General features: G+C 39.4%; 1 protein-coding gene across 1 annotated transcript in view; it reads right to left on the reverse strand.

Annotated features, from left to right (window-relative positions):
• Positions 1–9,274: 9,274 nt before the first annotated feature.
• CCRN4L (CCR4 carbon catabolite repression 4-like (S. cerevisiae)) overlaps positions 9,275–17,904 on the reverse strand; it is a 28,220-nt gene continuing 19,590 nt past the window's right edge. The window contains exons 2-3 of the mRNA XM_006872230.1: positions 11,212–11,481; positions 9,275–10,140 (exon numbers count right to left, since the gene is read on the reverse strand). Coding sequence (XP_006872292.1) covers positions 9,305–10,140; positions 11,212–11,481 — 1,106 coding nt within the window. The 3' untranslated portion in view covers positions 9,275–9,304. The remainder of the gene's footprint in view (positions 10,141–11,211; positions 11,482–17,904) is intronic.

Genomic DNA, 17,904 nt, shown 5'->3' on the forward strand with positions numbered 1-17,904 from the left:
TGCCAAATATTTGTATGTGACCACTTCCTAATTGTTGTCATGAACTACTTAACATTCTACTTACTATAATGAATTTAGTCATTTAGTTGGCCACACTTAAGAGTTTATATTTATGAAACTTTCAAATTAGACCATTTGTTTCTCAGGCAATCTTTTAAGGGTTAGAAAGAATAAGTATTACTGCATTTTTAACAAATAACTCACTCGTTACAGTTTTCACAAACTTCAGGCCTCCACCCCCCAGCATGTTATTTCTTGTGCACACTATGCACAGTATATACGTGCACATAATTTGCACATAGGGTAAGACTCTATCCCTTTTACAGAAAAGGAAATTGAGGTACCAGCGGGATTAAGTAAGTTCCTAATTTTATGTACAAGTCCTGTGGCTCTACATTTTAATGCTCTTTATACTACAAAGAAAAGTGGTCTTTTTCCATATTGTTTAGAAATTAAGATGAGTTGATACTTAATATTTTCTTGCCCTTATTGTGTAGTTGGCATATTGTTGTTCTTAGTTATCAAATTCATTCCAATTCATGGATACCCCCCTCCTCCCCGTATGTGCAGAGTAAAACCGCCCCAGAGGTTTTCAAGGCGGTGACATTCTGAAGCAGATCTCCAGGCCTGTCCTCTGAGGTGCCTCTGGCTGGGTTGCAGCAGAGTTGCAGTACTTACTGTTTGTGTCACTTCAGGACCCCTTGATCCAGATACTATAAAGTCTGCTACCTAAGTCTGCTAAGGTTTTTATAGCTACAACTTTAATCATCTTTCACATAAACATATCTTGAAAACACTAGTAGATTATTATCCAATTTCGGTTCAGATTTCAAAAATTTGTGCTTTACACTTAATTGTATTGTTATTGTTTGCACTGTGATTTTGTTTTGTAATGGTTTCCACAATACTCTCTTAAGGCAAAGATAAACCATACCTGTTGTCTCCAAATTCTGAGCACATTAGACACTCAAAACACTCATTGCTTTTGGTAACATAATGGTTAAGAATTAAACTCATGGGTTACGGATACATAGTAAGTGAATAATTCTTATGTTATATTTTAATTGATTCTTGAGAAGTTAAGCAAGTCATGCCTACCTAGCTTCCTCCACCACTTGGTGTGAAAAGTTTTCTGCATCTCTTTCAGAATAAGTACACCTTATTCTGAAGTGTAGATAAGTTGACAATCATTGTTTTCTGCTAACTGAAATTATGCAGTGGTTTGGCTTTTAATCTCAATCCTTCCACACTGTAAATCAGTCTAACCATATATCTGGTTTTTGTGTCCTACACATCAGTGAGAAAAACACATAACCAGTGGTTGATGTTCTCCATGCCTTTAAACAATTACCAGTGGTCTTTCCATATGCTTCAGATCATTTTCCAGCAACGATTCCAGCCTTTAACTTAGGCTGTATTATCTTTTCAACAAATTACTGAGAGCCCTGGGAGTGTAAGTAGATTATGAGCTGGGCTGCTAACCGCAATGTCAGTAGTGTGAATCTACCAGCCACTCTGTAAGGGTCACTGAGTAAGAACTGCCTTAGTGGCATATAATCATCACCACCATCTCTTTACAGAGAGCTGTGAATACTTCACAGAGCTTCTCATTTCCAGCATCCATCTTTGCCCACCTGCCCTCCTCCCACCTGTACTCTGCATGTTCTTGCCTTCTGCACTTCCTTATCTCTTCAGTTAATAGCCTCAGATTGTCATTTCTGTCAAAACAGGCCTCACTGAGGTCTCCAGCAACCCAAATGTCATATCAGACACTTCATCTTCTCATGTTATAGCTTACATAGTAATTAAAAATTTCCTTTGGGTATCATGACACCCTTTTCTAGTTTACTACCGCCTGGCCAACTCTTCATAGTCTGCTTGACTCCCTTTTACTTTGTTGTTAAGTCGCGTCAGGTCGAATCCAACTCCTAGCAACCATATAGGCTTTCTAAAGAGCGGCTAGTGAATTTCATCTGCTGACTTTACGGTTCAAACCGACCATGTGATCCCAGTGCTTATCCTACAGCCCCACACCAGGACTCCACAATTTACTCTAGCATTTCATTAATGTTACTACTTGCCAAGTTTCTGTCTACGTGTTGTTTTGTTTTGTTTTCCCCTCATAGGATTATTAGGATTAAATAAATTAGTAAATTAAGAATTTAGAATCAGCATAAGCTGTTTTTAAGTGCCATCAAATAGGTTTCAACTCTGACCCTGCATGGAATTTTCAAGGAGTAGCTGGTGGGTTTGAACTGCCAACCTTGTAGTTAACAGTACAGTGCTTCTGTTAACTATTGATTTAACTTTAACATAATTGTTAATTTCATCTTTAAACTTTATCGTGAAGGTTTACAGAGCAGATCATCAGTTTTACATTCAACAAATTGTATACTTTGCTTCATCATATGTTTGCAGTCGCATGTAAATAGCATTTACACTCTATTCACTTAACTATTGCATTCTTCTCTGTCTCCCTTTACCTTCATCTTTCCTCTGCAAACCTCCCTCTTCTATATTGTCTATCCTGTCACCTGTATTAACATGTGTCTGCCCTCTAGCCCCATAATCATCACTGTTTCAAAGTGGTACACACCCTTCCCACTTCCTATCCCAAACCCTTCACTGGGATTGAGTATCTTGAGGTGTATTAAGTTTCGAATATACGTCTATAATTCTTTTGCTCGGATATCTGGGCCATAGTTTACCTGGAAGCAGAAAATCTCATTTTTCTCTTGAGGAGTGGCTGGTAGGTTGGCTCTCATGTGTTTGTTTAGACAGTCCATGTCTGCTCAGTCCGCCAGAAGTCCTCCCATGCCTTTGGCTATTTACTATCAGCCTAAACCTTTTCTTTGATGGGTTGGTTGTCTGCTGGTCAACTCCTTATGAATGCCCAGCTGAACTGTCTTCCTCATGTCTGTTCTATTTCCTTAGCTCAGTAAAAGACATTTCCAACAACCCATTTATTACTCAAGCCAGAAGAAACCCAAGAGTCATCCTAGACATTTTACCTTAGTCCCCAGTCCTATTTGTGATACTTTGTAAAAAACCTTCCTCTTCCATCCTCCCTGCCCTTTGTCTCTGAGAACTCACTTCTAGTGAATTCTCCACTGTCCCAATGTCGGCTGCACACTGAATCACATGGGAAGTTACAAAAAACCCTGTTGCCCACACCACATACCATCCTAATGTTTCGGGGTTGCAAACCTGGCATTCCTACTTCAAAATTTGCCTTATAGCTTCAGTAAGGAACACTTTATAGCATTTAAGGATCTGTGTGTTAGCCTATGCTTTTCTAGAATGTTAAATGGAAAAAGAAAGCCAGGTGAAGACACACCATTTAAGTATAACAAACACTCTGCATATTGCTGTTTCATCAATTCTAAAGCCTTTTTTGGACATTAAAAAAATCTCTAGGATGAATATTAAAACAGTAATACTGTATTAATGTGCCCCGACCCTTTAAAGAAATCACTTTTAGGAAGCTATACATGCTGATGACAACAATGCTACCATTGTTAAAAATACTTTGAACTGCTTATTGGAACAAAACCTGAATTTTAAACATACTTAATAGAGACATATTTCCTGGTTGAAGATTTTAGTTTTAGAAATAGCTAAGTCATTTGAGGTTAACAAATTGATTTTAAGTCAAGCTCTAGGCAATGCCATATTTGGTACAAAATGAAATGTGACTATAAAATTCACACTAGTTTTCTTGAGTACTTTATAAGACTAGCTAGGGAATCAGTTCCAGAAATATTTTTGAACAGTGCAGCAGTACCGAAATTGTTTTTGAAATTCAGATTGGGGCTTTAAAGATTTGGGGTCTATTCTCTTTATTACAAGTGAAGAAACTTAAAAGTTCAGAAAAACTTTGGACTATGTTTGACTACCAGTCTCAGCTCAGCTAGTCAGTGGAAGACCTAGAAATGAAATTAATTTTCTGGCTCCCAGGTTAAAGTTCTAACCTCAGTCCCACTCCCACCTCTCTGAAAAAGGGGCATGGGAACCAGAAAATGGCCTTATGGGAATGTAATCCTTACTTTCTTACAACTAAATGTTAAAATGTTGCAGCATTTTGCTTGTGTGTTCGACAAGTTTACTAATTTCTGGAAACCAGAATCAAAATGCCATATATATTCTGTATGTCCATTCTCCCACAGTGTTTCTTGATTGCTTCTCAACATTCTTGAGTACATTGTTGTTTTTAAGTGCCATCGGGTCAGTTCCAGCCCATAGTGACCCTGTACAGGGTTTCCGAGGGGTGGCTGGTGCGTTTGAACCATCTACCTTGTACTTTTCAGTCCAGTGCATTAACCCACAGCTACAAGACACTATAATCATATACGTTGTCTTGATTTTTGTTGTTGTTGTTAGGTGTCGAGTCAGTTCCAACTCAGCTACCTTTATGTACAACAGAACAAAACATTGGCCAGTTCTGCACCATCCTCACAATCATTTTTGCTGCCAACTGTGCATTATCTCATTGGGGTCATCTTTTTTGCTAACCCTCCACTTTACCAAGTGAGCATGATGTCCTTTACCCAGGTCTGTCCTGTTGACATGACTTCTAAGGAACACTCTGGCTGTACTTTTTCCAACACAGATTTGTTTGTTCTTCTGGAAGCCCATGGTACTTTTAACATTCTCCAATACCAAAATGCAAATGCATCGATTCTTCTACAGTCTTACTTATACACTGTACAATTTTCACATGCATATAAAGGCAAATGAATATCACAGTTTGGGTCAGACACACCTTAGTCCTCAAACTGACAACTTTGCTCTTGAGCACTTTTAAGTCCTCTTAGCTTCCAACAAGCATGGTTGTATTACCTACATATTGGTGGTGGTTCCTGAGTCTTCAATCCTGATGCCATGTTTTTCGTCATATAATCCAGCTCAGATTATCCTCTGCTTTCAGCCAAGATCCAAATGACATCAACTGTATTCCCTAGAACCCTACTTGAATTTCTAGCAGTTCTAAATCTGTGTATTGTTGCAAACACTTTAGAATTTTATCTTCAGCAAATTTTGCTTGCATGTGATTATTAGTGATACTGTCCAGTGATTTCCATATTCTGTTGGGTCACTTGTCTTTGGAATGGGCAAAATATGGATCTCTTCCACTTGGTTAGCCAGGTAGCTGTCTTCCAAATTTCTTGACAAGCCTCGATTTTCGTGATTGAAGGATTCTCTGGGCACATTATTGAATGATGTAGAAAGCATCAAAAGATGGAAGAAATACACAGAGTCATTGTACCAGAAGGAAATGGTTAATGTTCAACCATTTCAAGAGGTAGCATATGACCAAGAGCCAATGATAATGAAGGAAGAAGTCCAAGGTGCATTGAAGGAATTGCCAAAGAACAAGGCTCCAAGAATTGATGGAATGGACATAGCAAAGTATGAGTATTCTGGAACACTTAATTGTGCTCATGAGTAATCTGTACATGCACCAAGAGGCAGTTGTTCCAACAGAACTTGGGAACACTGATTGGCTTAAAATTAAGAAAGGTGTGTGACAGGGTTGTATTCTCTCACTGTACTTACTCAAACCTGTATGCTGAGAAAATAATACGAGAAGTTGGGTTATATGACGAAAAATGTGGCCATCAGGTTATATGACGAAAAATGTGGCAACAACCTGCGATATGCAGATGATACAACTTTGCTTACTGAGAGTGAAGGGGACTTAAAATAGTTACTGATTGAAGATTAAAGACCACAGCCTTCAGTATGGATCGCATCTCAATGTCAAAAAAACAAAAATCCTCATCACTGGATCAATAACATTCCTGTCAATGGCAAAAAGATTGCAGTTGTCACGGACTTCATTCTTCTTGGAGAAAAGATTGAAGTTGTCAAGGACTTCATTCTTCTTGGATCAACTATCAACACTCAACGGAAGCAGCAGTCAAGAGATCAAATGATGTATTGCATTAGGCAAATCTGCTGCACAAGACCTTTTTAAGTGTTGAAGAGCAAAGATGTTAGCTTGAGGACTAAAGTGCACCTGACCCAAGCCATGGCATTTTCAATAATCTCATAGGCATGTGAAAGCTGGACAGTGGATAAGGAAGACCATAGAAGAATTGATGCTTTTGAGTTAAGGTGTTGGAGAATATTGAAAGTGCCATGGGCTGCCAAAAGAACCAACAGATCTGTTTTGGAAGAAGTGCAGCCAGAGTGCTCCTTGGAGGCCAGCATGACCAAACTACGTCTCTGATACTTCGAACATGGTGTCAGGAGGGACCAGTCACTGGAGAAGGATGTCATGTTTGGTAATGTGGGGAGGGTCTGAGAATAAAGAGACCCCCAGTGAGACGTATTGGAAAGGTGGCAGCATCAATGGATTCAAGCGTGGAAACAGTTGAGTTTGCCCAGGACCAGGCAGGGCAGTGTTTCGTTCTGTTGTGCATAGGGTTGCTAAGAGTTGATGGCACCTAACAACCACCACCACCTCCTGGTGTAAGGAGCTGGAAGGGTAGTAGTTACAAATTGGGCTGCAAACCTTAAGGTCAGCAGTTTGAAACTACCAGCTGTTCCATGGAAGATGAGGCATTCTACTCCTGTAAAGATGTGCAGCCTTGGAAACCCTACACAGGGTCGCTGTGAGTTGGAAACAACTCCATGGCACACGATGACAACGTCCTCCTGGTGTGGTGCTATAGGATAAGCACTTGGCCACAAGGTCGGTGGTTCACTCACCAGCCACTCCTTGGAAACATTCAGGTTTGCTATGAGTCAGAACCACTTGACAGCACTTAACCTATAAATTGAGTTCAGTGGCTCTGTTGAATAAGTACTGGACTGAAAAATGCAAGGTCGGCAGTTCAAGCTCAGTCACTCCTTAGTTGTTGTTAAGTACCACGGAGTTGGTTCCGACTCATAGCCTGTAGAGGGTTTCCCAGGAGTGACTGGTGAGCTTGAACCACCAACCTTGCAGATCCTGTGTGTAGACCATGTAAGGAGTCCTGGTATGGAGCTGTAGGATAAACACAGGACCACAAAGTTGGGTTTGAACCACAAGGTTGGTGGTTCAAACTCGCCATCTACTCCTCAGAAACCCTATGCAGGATCGCTATGAGTTGGAACTGAGTGGACGGCAATTCACCACCACCACCACCATGTAAAATGCCATTTCACATCCTCTTCTAATCTGCATACTTTCATAATATAAATCAAAATATGGGATATGAAAAGGAAAAGCTGAACTAAAAGTGGACAGAAAAAGACAAGTTCATGCACGAAACATCTTACCTTGTGACATATTTATTTACTGACATGATACTAACGTGATAGTCTACAAAGAAAAAATTTAAGGGGTAAAAATATGACATGAAACCTAACAAGGTTTATATACTGTCCAAATTCAGCCAGTGAAAATCCTGTAGATAGATCACAATCCAATCCCATTGCATATGGAGTTCCCATGAATTAGGAGCCAATTCAGTGGCAGCTAACAATAATATAACTGAAGAATAGCTCATAAGGAAAGTTAAACTGTAGATCTGTTTTCCTTAATGCTAAGAAGACTTACAGTCACATTTCAAATGTTATCTTTAGAAGTCTTTGCATTTGTTCAGTTGCATTCCCAGCCACTTCTCCAACATTCATATATATTTTCCTGGTGTGGCACTGTGGGTTAATGTGCCAGACTACAAAGCCGTTTGAACTGAAGGTCAGTGGTTCAAGCTCACCAGCTGCTCCTCAGAAACCCTATACAGGGTCGGTATGGGTCAGAACCAACTCGACAGCACTTAACAATATATATGTATATAGGCTAAACATGAAATTCACAAATAATTTGGCTTTTCAATTCTCATCTAAATTTATTTATATAAGGTTCTCGTGATTTCTCTTTAGCCTGATAATCAGTATTCCATTTTCAGTGACAAATGATTACCATTAATCATGTTAAAATTTGAACCAATATTACAATTGCTTGCCATTCTTTCCAGGTAGCCCCCAAATTTTCTATATATAATATACTGAAACCCTCATTTGTTTTCTAAAGTGGTTCCAGTGCAGAATATCTGGGGACGCCCATTGTGGAGAACTCACAGGCTAGATGTCTTTAGGGTGTAGCTGTGGCCCCAGCCTTGTACACTTGAAAATAAAGGTTCTGTGTGCAAAACGGAATGTATGGACCACAATTAGCAAAAGAATCAAGACTACACCCAGATTTTACAGGAGGCTCAAAAGACAAAAATTTACAAGCATTAGCTTTAAAAGACCATTTATTAGCTTTAATATTTACAACTCATGGATTAAAATATTTGTGAATTATCAGTAAGTTATTTTGTTGGGATGTTTTTAAAAAGGGTTTCACCAGCTTAATCTTTCTTCCTAACTCTATTTCTTTTTAGATGGCTAAACCAGTCATCCAGCCATCTTAGGAAATTTCAAGGACAGCCTATTAGCAGGTTTTCTAGTTTCCCATCTCTGAAAAGGTCCCACTGACATTCTTAGCTACTGCTACATCACAGCTCTTAAATAACCTATTGTGAAAAGCACATTCCAGTACAAATAATGGCTCTGTGTGACTTTAAATATATACCAATAGCATTCCAATGGAAAAGTATAAATGCATAAGTGATTAAATAATGAAAACAGACTGAACATGGAATCACTTGAAGAAACAATCATGGCAAACATGGATGGAGCCATAGCAAAGATTATGTTATAAAGAATGTATCTGGGAGAATTGATACTTCCACATAAATAACACAATCACACAAAAATCCCCTCTAGAAAATCATTCCTTTGTACACCCACTATTTTGTTAGATCACAATTGTAAACATTTTAAAGCTTTAAGAAAGTTTATAAATTACTCTATTACTTGTTTTGCATGGTTCTAAGATGTTCACACTGCCATAATTTATTGATTTTATAAGTAGATATAAAAAATAAATATTACCATGCATAACTGTTGACATTTTAAAACCCACACAAATAAAAAACTTGAAATGTCGTCTAGAGAAATTGCTCCTGCATACCTGTTGTTAATTATGGAGGACTCAAGCAAGTCTGAGATTGTACAATGCCCTTAAATTATCAAAATGTAATACTAAGTAAGGGGAAAAAAACACTACAAACAAAAACCCAAGTGCAAACACCTTTTCCACTGTAGGCTTTAATTGAAAAAGTTAGTGAACTAATGGGATTCCTTCCCGAAGGCATGCTGGAAATATCAAGTGAGAGAAACTGGGAATCCTTCCTCAGGCAATTTAGACTATTTCAGGTTCCTGAAACATCCCTGGTTAAGACTCTTGTGATTAAAAAGACAGAAGTATTTAGAAAAGCCCTTCAGGTTCCTCATTAAAGCTAAAGTCACACACTAGAGACAGGTGGTCTGAAGGATAATTGAAGGATGGTAGTCGGTTGGGTCCAATTTGTTCTTCAGTCAGCAAATCAAGCGCAGATCTCACACTGAGAGCATGTTTGGAATACCAGATATAATCCAGGGTGTGCCGGGACTCCCCCGAGGTCCGGATCTTCCAGGTGGTGTAGGGAGGCTCAGACTGCCCATCAGCACTCAGTAGCTTGTAGGCGCTGTTCAGGTTGAGGCTGGAGGAAGCAAAGTGTTTGTAGACCTCCTCTGTTGGCTCTGCATTGAAGTCTCCACAAACAATAAGGGGAATTTTGGCTCCCTGAGTGATGCTCTGTAGGTTCTGGAGAAGATCACAGCCTTGAGCTGATCGAAACCGCTCCCAGCCAGTGCGTGCTTTTAAGTGGGTGACAGCAATACAGAACTGTCGCCCTGACTCCTTGCACTCTAGGATCTGTGCAATGGCCACCTGATTAGTTTTCAGTGTCATGGCTGTCAGCCTAATATTGGCACTGTTGACTAACTTGAACCGGCTTTGGACAAAAAATAAGGCACAGCCATCTGGCCCATTGTTGTGTTCTACATCTAGACAGGGTGACCAGGGCTTGGGGAAAAAGGTGCCTTGGTAGCCCAGTCTAGTGAGGAGTGGATGGAAGGTGTCAAAGTAGTGGTCCACCTCTTGCAGGCACAATATATCAGGCTGGTAAGCTAGGATTTCTTCTAAGATGAGGCATTTCCTTTCTTCCCATTTGAGTGCTTCAACAGGACATTGTACAAAGTTGTCTTTACCTTCTCCAAGAGCTGAAATAAAAGAAGCAATCAGTTGTCAGCTACTACAGAAGAATGACTATAAAGTACCTGGGAGTCTCATTCGGTTTGACACTACTCAACAACCTCACAGTGCTTCCTCAGTTGCAGATGCTTTCATTCATATGGCCTGTTTCTGTCTAAACTACATTAGCCTACCCAAACAAAACAGCCTCTTACCATCTGGATTAGTTTTGTATTAATACTTTTCTATAACTATATTTCAGACACAAGATCCTTAATAGTTTCTGCCTTAATTAAGGAACCATGATTCTTTGCAGCTCCAGGGGCCTAAACTCTGTCCAATGAGATAAATATATCTAATTCTAAGTACTTTTTAAACGGACTATGAACAGCTGTAAAAATAATCAGATTGGGAAATCAGGGAATATTAGCTCTTCTTTTTTGGCAATAAAGAGGCCCTTGTTTCTTTTTCTTAAAATTTCAACTACTACATGAAAGACAATGTTAAAAAGTTGATTGATACAACTAAGCAGACTTAGGAAAGGAATTTGTGTCCATAATAAAGTAATAATTTAATGAACACAGAATTGAAGCAATGTCTCTTTGGTTGTTTTATAAAGGGAGAACGTTTTCACATACTCTACTTTATGAAACACTGACCTCAAGTTATATAGACATATGTGGGTAAGAATCTGGCTGCTAGACTCACCACCGCCCAATGATAACTTCCAGTCCCTGAAGCAAGTTCTACCTGTCACTCCCCCTTCAGCAGACTCAGTTTCTGCCCTGCAAGAATGATATCTTAGTGCTGTGGACCGAAAGCTGGAGACAACAAAGTATGAGGCTATTCCAGTCAACTGATTAATAAAACACAGGGCCTTTTAAATTTGGATCTGTTGGGAAGTAGCATAACAGACTTCCATTGTACTTGGACAGTCCGCAAACAAGGAAGGTAAAGAATAAACCTTGAGTTGCTAGCTTCATTAATGAAAACCAAATGACTCCTTTTCCTACACCTCTAGCTCCCCACACTTATTCTCTCCACCTGTGTTGGGCAAGTCACAGCAAACTGAACTGCTTGGCACAAAGCAGTAGGCATACCTTGGGCGAGGATGTTCCATTGCATGACCCTAATAGATGGGTGACTAGTGGGGCAATCTGTCCTCAGATCCACAAAGTCCCTCTGGAACCGGGGAGGTCGAGTGTGCAAGACAGCCCTGCATTCCTCAAGAAGCTCTTTAGGATCAATGGGCTCCAGATGTTCTGAGTCAGGCGATACCAAATACTCTGGGTGCTGGGAGGCAGTGCTGCTGTTCAGTGTCTTGGCGAGAGCACTATAGAGTCTGCTTGTACCGTTTCCCATGGAACACACTACAGGAAAGGAAAGCACAATCACATACTCAGCTCCTTCTACTGCCCCTTCTTCCACTCACCCAGCTCAACTGTGTGATCAAGCATTTACTGTCCATAAAAGCCGGCTCAGTGTTGCCATGTCCATGTAGACAGTCATTTCTACATAGATTAAAAGAGTTTGCAGAGGTCCTAGCTTTCTTTTAGGACAGGCAATTTCAGTATGAGTTAAAACTGGTCCCTGATGAATTAAGGTAACAATTTATTCTGAGAAAGCGATACCTTGACCTTTGTGGCCTCTTCTAAGATTTGTCTTTATAATTCATAGACCTAGCCTAACAAAATCATGATTAAACAGAACACACATTCCTTTTGCACATAGCTTAATAAGAACATGAAGACAAGTTTGTAAAGAGGTAGATGTTAGAAAGCCCATGTTAAGCCTCCAGTAGGCTGCTACTCTATACATGTTATCTATACAGATCCTTCTGTTACAGAAAGTAATGTATGAATTGAATTCATATTCCCTTTCTCTTAGATGGTAGCTGTAAATCAGGGCTGACTTTCTGTACAACTCTGAACACTGTTACGTAAAGATCAATTGAATTTTTTAAAAATCCAAAACCGGAGAAGAATGTAACAAAGTTGATTTATTTCACCTAATAAGATTCCGCTGGGGACACTAACTTCGAGTTGTCCCATGTTTCTGGAAGTCTGGAATGGGGAAAGAAGAAAGGGGCAGGAAGCACTAATCACTCACATTGTCTTCTAGACCATTTTCTAATGAGTGGTTTTTTCCCTCCTTAGCGCACAATCTTCACCTAACAATCATGAGGAGTGAACTCACTTATAAGCAATTGCCTATTCCTTTCCTCACATTATAACAGGAATTAAGGACAAGTTTTACTTGGAGCAAGATTTGTGTATGATGAATCCTGATACCAAACAATCTGGATTTCCCTACCATGCTGTATCCTTGCTATCTCTTGTAAGACGAAATTTTCTTTATAAAATGTTGACAGACTGACCAATCAGAAACTGGCAGGTCACCAAATCCACTGTGGTATTTAAGCATTCATCACCAAATGTCCATTAACATCAAGATCAGCAAGAACGTAAATATGTTCTATCCTTGACTCTTGATTAGTTCACTCTGTTTTAGTATGGAAACTAAACTATTACAACATAACACATACCAATGTTCTCAACAGATATTCAAATGTATGTGTATCTGCAAGCAAGTTCATGCACAAACTCACATGCTTCCAGTTTGATCCTAACTACATGCATCCAGAGGAAGAAATTTTACTCTTGGCTGGCATTTACTCTTGAGTCATTCTTCTTGCAACTCTAGTTTTTTGTTTTTTTCCCCCTAAAAGCCGTTAAATGTCATAGTGCTTCTCAAAGGGTGGCTTAGAGTAGGAGCATCAACATCACCTAGAATTGTGATCCCCTCAAACTGGGTGTTGAAGTGCCCCAAGCCACATCAAACTCATAGGGGCACTGAGTCTGAAATAAACTGCTATCTCACATTTGTCATGCTTCGGATGAATTACTAGCTCAATGTAGGTCAATTCAACGGGACCACTTTACATTTCTTTTTGATGAAATTCTCATTATGGTGACAAAAAATGAAAATTAAAGCGAAAATGACAGTACAGTAGGATACTAAGGTTTGAGGAGTTATCTGAAACCATAAAAACGATACTGAACCACACTTTCTCCTAAAATTTAAAAAAAGTTAATTTCACAGAGGATAAGAAACACAGAAACATTTATTCAGACAATAAAAACAACAGAAAGACAAACTCTATTTCAAAATGAGAAGTCATTAAGACATACAAACTTTGGTACATACACACAATGGAATGATGATAAATCAATGAAACACCTCATAATGTGGATGAACCCAGAGAACATTCTGCTGAGTGATATTAGTAAATCACAAAAAGATAAATACTGTATGAGATCACTGTTGCAAAAAGTTAAGGAAAGGTTTTGTTAAAGGAAACATTCTATAGGGGTTATCAGGGGTGGGAGGGAAGGGAAAACGATTCACATGGTACAGGGCAGAGGGCAGACACGTTTACTTGGGAGATGGTGAACGCAATAGACAATGAGCTGGAGGCTGACACAGGGAGGAGTGCAAGAGTTAAAAGTGAAGCCAGGTAAAAGTCAATACTGTGAGCTCATGGTACACAGAGGGGATCAGAATCATTGTAACGACACGATCCTATGACTTGCTGAATGTAGGACTGATGACCTGTACACAGTCACAAAAAGCTTAAAAAAAAAAAAAAGTGGAGTGTTATTTCACAGAACTGAAGGACAAGTTTTCAGACTGAAAGATAGAGGTTTACAACAAGGCATGTTGAAAAATTTCTCAGTACCTGAATAAAAAGGAGATTCCAAAAGCTTTGAGGAGTAGGAGAAATTGAGGTACCATACAAAGATGAAGACACATATTGATTTCCTTAACCAGAAGATAATTGCGCAATAAAATCCTGATAAAAATTTATTTTCAATCTCTAACTTTATACCTGAAGTAAACTATCACTCAAGTATGAAGACAGAATGAAGGCATTTCCAGATGAAAAAAATCTAAAAATGTACCTTTGGTGTACCCTTTTGAAGGACAGGAGATCAAACACAGGTGAGAGTAGAAAGAACTTTAATAAACTAGGGAGGAAGGAGGAGGAAGTTAGGAAAACCGGTCAAGAGATAGATACCTGCAACTGGAAAATCTAAAAGTAGCAGCATATAATTATGTAATGACCAGGGGAAAGGAACGAGGGTTGCTGCATCTTGGGAGTAAACTGGGGAATGGACAGAGGACTGCTGTTTATTTGTATCAAACCTACTACTAATTACTGTGTGCTGTTGAGATGATTCTGACTCATAGCAACCTTGCATAGGGTTTCTGAGATCGGCTGGTCGGTTTGAACCGCCGACTTAGTGGTTACCAGTCCAGTGTTTATCCTATAGTACCACACCAAGGCTCATCACTACTAGTAATACTAGTTAATATTTGTGTTCTTATATGCTAGACACTGGTTCAAGTGCTTAGCATACATTAACACATTTAATACCAACAAAATACAGTTATGCTTATTTTACAGATGAAGCAATTTCACAGGAAGTTTAGTTATCTTATCCAAGGTCACAGAAGAGAAGGAGCCAAGAAGTGGAGGACCTGGGATGGTAACCCACACAGTTTGAATCCAAAACCAGGGTTCTTAATCCCTTAGACACATTACTGATAAAAATACATTTTAAGAAATGAAAAATTACACACATTGTCTTTTGATGGTTTCCTAATACTAAACCTACTCTCAAAAAACAAAGCTTTATAAGACATATATATTCAGGGCTATGGTCATTTATGTGGGTCACTGCTCTCTAGATCAGTTTGCGTATCTTTAGAATGAGGCCTTGTTAATAATTACAATTTCTTCAAGACTATTTGGAAACTGCATGTAGATTAGATAAGGTAAAAAGCTTTCAAATATAGGTTTATGGGCTCTTCATACATCTATTATTTTCATTAATAAGAGACATATTTTTCTATATTAAGAAAACTATAAGAGAAAAGACAAACCATAAGGTATAGTTTTCCTTGCTATGAAAACTTGGATGTTGCATTCAGAAAGACTTCTATTTTCCTCACATTTAAGACCCAGAATGAACAATTTTTGTGAGGTGTGATAACATTACTCATGTTTGCAATAATGCATTGAATTTTGCTTTTTAACAGAAAGTTACAGTAACACAGGCCTTTTGTGTTATCATCACTATAGGTTTCATTCACCTGAAAAAGCTGCCACAGTGTTCAAGTCTGGATAAGAGATCAAGGTACAGGGAAATTGCCAGGCAGTGTTTACTATAGTAATGTAGATCTGGCTCTTAAGTTTTGCAGGAAACCCAACGGTGGTTACCCAGGACAGACTAATGCAAACCGGAATGCCAAAATATTAACACAAAGGAAGAGGGCATGGGCCCCTAATACTAAGGTACCAGAAAGCCGATTAATGAACTCAGCCTGTTGCACAAAATGAGAATAGAAAGCACAGGTGGTTCTGAGAGAGATTTGCATTAGTCTACCTTCCTCGTGGAGGATCCTGGTAGTGCTGTGGATAAAAGTACACACATGCTAACCAAAAAGATGGCAGTTGGAACTCACCCATTGCACCGTGGGAGAAAGCTGTGGCAGTGTGCTCCCCTAAAGATGTACAGTTTTGGAAACCCTATGAGGGAAGTTGGACTCTGTCCTATAGGGTCACTATGAGTCAAAACTCGGCTAGAAGGCAGTCGGGTTTGGTTTGGGGCTTTACCTTTCTTCTAGACTCTGTCCTTTTTAGGCACTCTGCTAATCATCTTCTGGAGTCCTTGTGTGGCTTTGCAGGATAAGCACTGGACTGCTAATTACAAGGTCAGTGGCTCAAACCCACCAGCTACTCCTTGGAAACCCTCTACGGGATCGCTAGGAATGAGAACCAAGTGTTGGCACACAATAACAATCATCTTGGGCAGTTTACTCAGGTTGTAGGACAATCACTGGCAAAGCTCTAATCTCCTTTAATATAATCTCAGGCTTGAGGGATAATTTGTCTACAGTGTGCTACTTGATTGATTTTATCTGTTTGAATAGCTTAAAGAAATAAAACAATGTGCTAATCTTTTCCTTCAAGAAGTTAGCATGTATTTGAGAAAAGGTGAATAGACTTGACATACAAGAGAAAACCTAAGCATTAACTCTGGACAATGGCCTAGGCTATAATCAAAACAATCAGAAAAAAGACTAGGAAGAAGGATTTAGATATGGAGCCAATTTCTGATGAACCACTTAATAACCACCCTTCTTCCCTCTGCCTCACATTTCCTCTCTCTCTCTCTCTCTGTCTCTCTCTCTCTCTCACACACACACACACACACACACACAGTCACTCATGCTTTCAAAGCTTGCGTGCCTTCTGTGTGCCAATCACACTACTCTAACTCACTTGAGATGCAGAGTGAATAAACAGACTTGAATAGACTTCATATCACCAAAGATAAAGAATAGTTTAGAAGCACCAGAAAACATGACCAATATCATCTGTTAAGGAAGCTTATTCAGTATTAGACGGCAAAAATGTTCTTCCTACTTCCATGCAGAAACAAGGCTATGAATACCTATGAATTCTACATATGCAGAAAACTGTGTTTCAGAAACATCATGAGAACGTGGTTTGTCTTGTTATGTGCCACTGAGTTGGTTCTGGCTCACAGTGACCCTAAAAAGAAAGAAACACTGCCCAGTCCTGCTGCATTCACTAATTGTAATGTGAGACCATTGTTGCAGCCACTGTGCCAATCCATCTCATTGAGGGTCTTCCTCTTTTTTGCTGATCCTCCACTTTATCAAGCATGACATCCTTTTCCTGGGGCTAGTCCCTCCTGATAACATCGTTCAAAGTATGTGAGACAAAGTCTTCCCATATCTCACATCAGAGGACAGCATTCTAGCTGTACTTCCTCCAAGACAGATTTGCACAATTTTCTGGGAGGCCATGGTATATTCAATATTCTTCACCAGTACATAATTCAAAAGCATCTATTCTTCTCTGGTCACCCTTATTACTTGTCCAGCTTTCACATGCATGGGAAGCAACTAAAAATACCATGGCTTGGGTCAGGCACACCTTATCTAAAAAACAGACCCTTTGCTAACATTCTTGAAAAGCATTATGAAAAAACTCACAGAACTGCAGGCAGGGAGCACTGCTTTCATTGATTACTTGGGCAAGTGCAAGTCCTACTTTGGGTTGAAAATAAATACCTTAGCAGCTTTGTGTACGTATCCCGATACACAATATAATTAAATCATTTGGCATCAAAAGTCGAAGGTTTTACATTATGACTCACCTCAGCTTCCAAGTCCCCTTACCAGGAAAATAAAGCTTTAATTATTTTTACCTCCATTCTGGTGACTATAGGGGTGCCTGAGCTAGTGGACACCCCAGCCCCACCCTCAGAGGGTTCTACTACGCATGCGCACAGATCTCCTCGAAATTTAGAGACAGTTTCCACTTAAAACTAAACGGCCACAGCCAGCCCTGAACTGTTTATAACTACAAAAAAGGCCTGAACAGGGATTGTGGAGCAGGACAAGCAGATAAAAAAGGAAATAGGCTGAAAATTAAATCTTAAATTTCGTCACGAAGACCAACAGTGGCACCTTGAAATTTCTTAAGAAGAAGAGTGAAAAGGGAAGCCCATTTCCTGATCACATCTATCTGGAGGCAATCATACAGCATGAAAAATACCAAAATACATACCCATCTAAGTATTAAGGCCACAGATAACCCCTGAAGATGCCCAAAAAATAGAAGCAGATGACCATATCTGCACATGTCCAAAAATGAGATAAAGTGACTGAGGCAAATGAGCTGGAAATAGACCTAC

This window comes from Chrysochloris asiatica, unplaced genomic scaffold, assembly GCF_000296735.1.
Source record: "Chrysochloris asiatica unplaced genomic scaffold, ChrAsi1.0 scaffold00187, whole genome shotgun sequence".
In the NCBI taxonomy this organism is placed as follows: Eukaryota; Metazoa; Chordata; class Mammalia; order Afrosoricida; family Chrysochloridae; genus Chrysochloris; species Chrysochloris asiatica.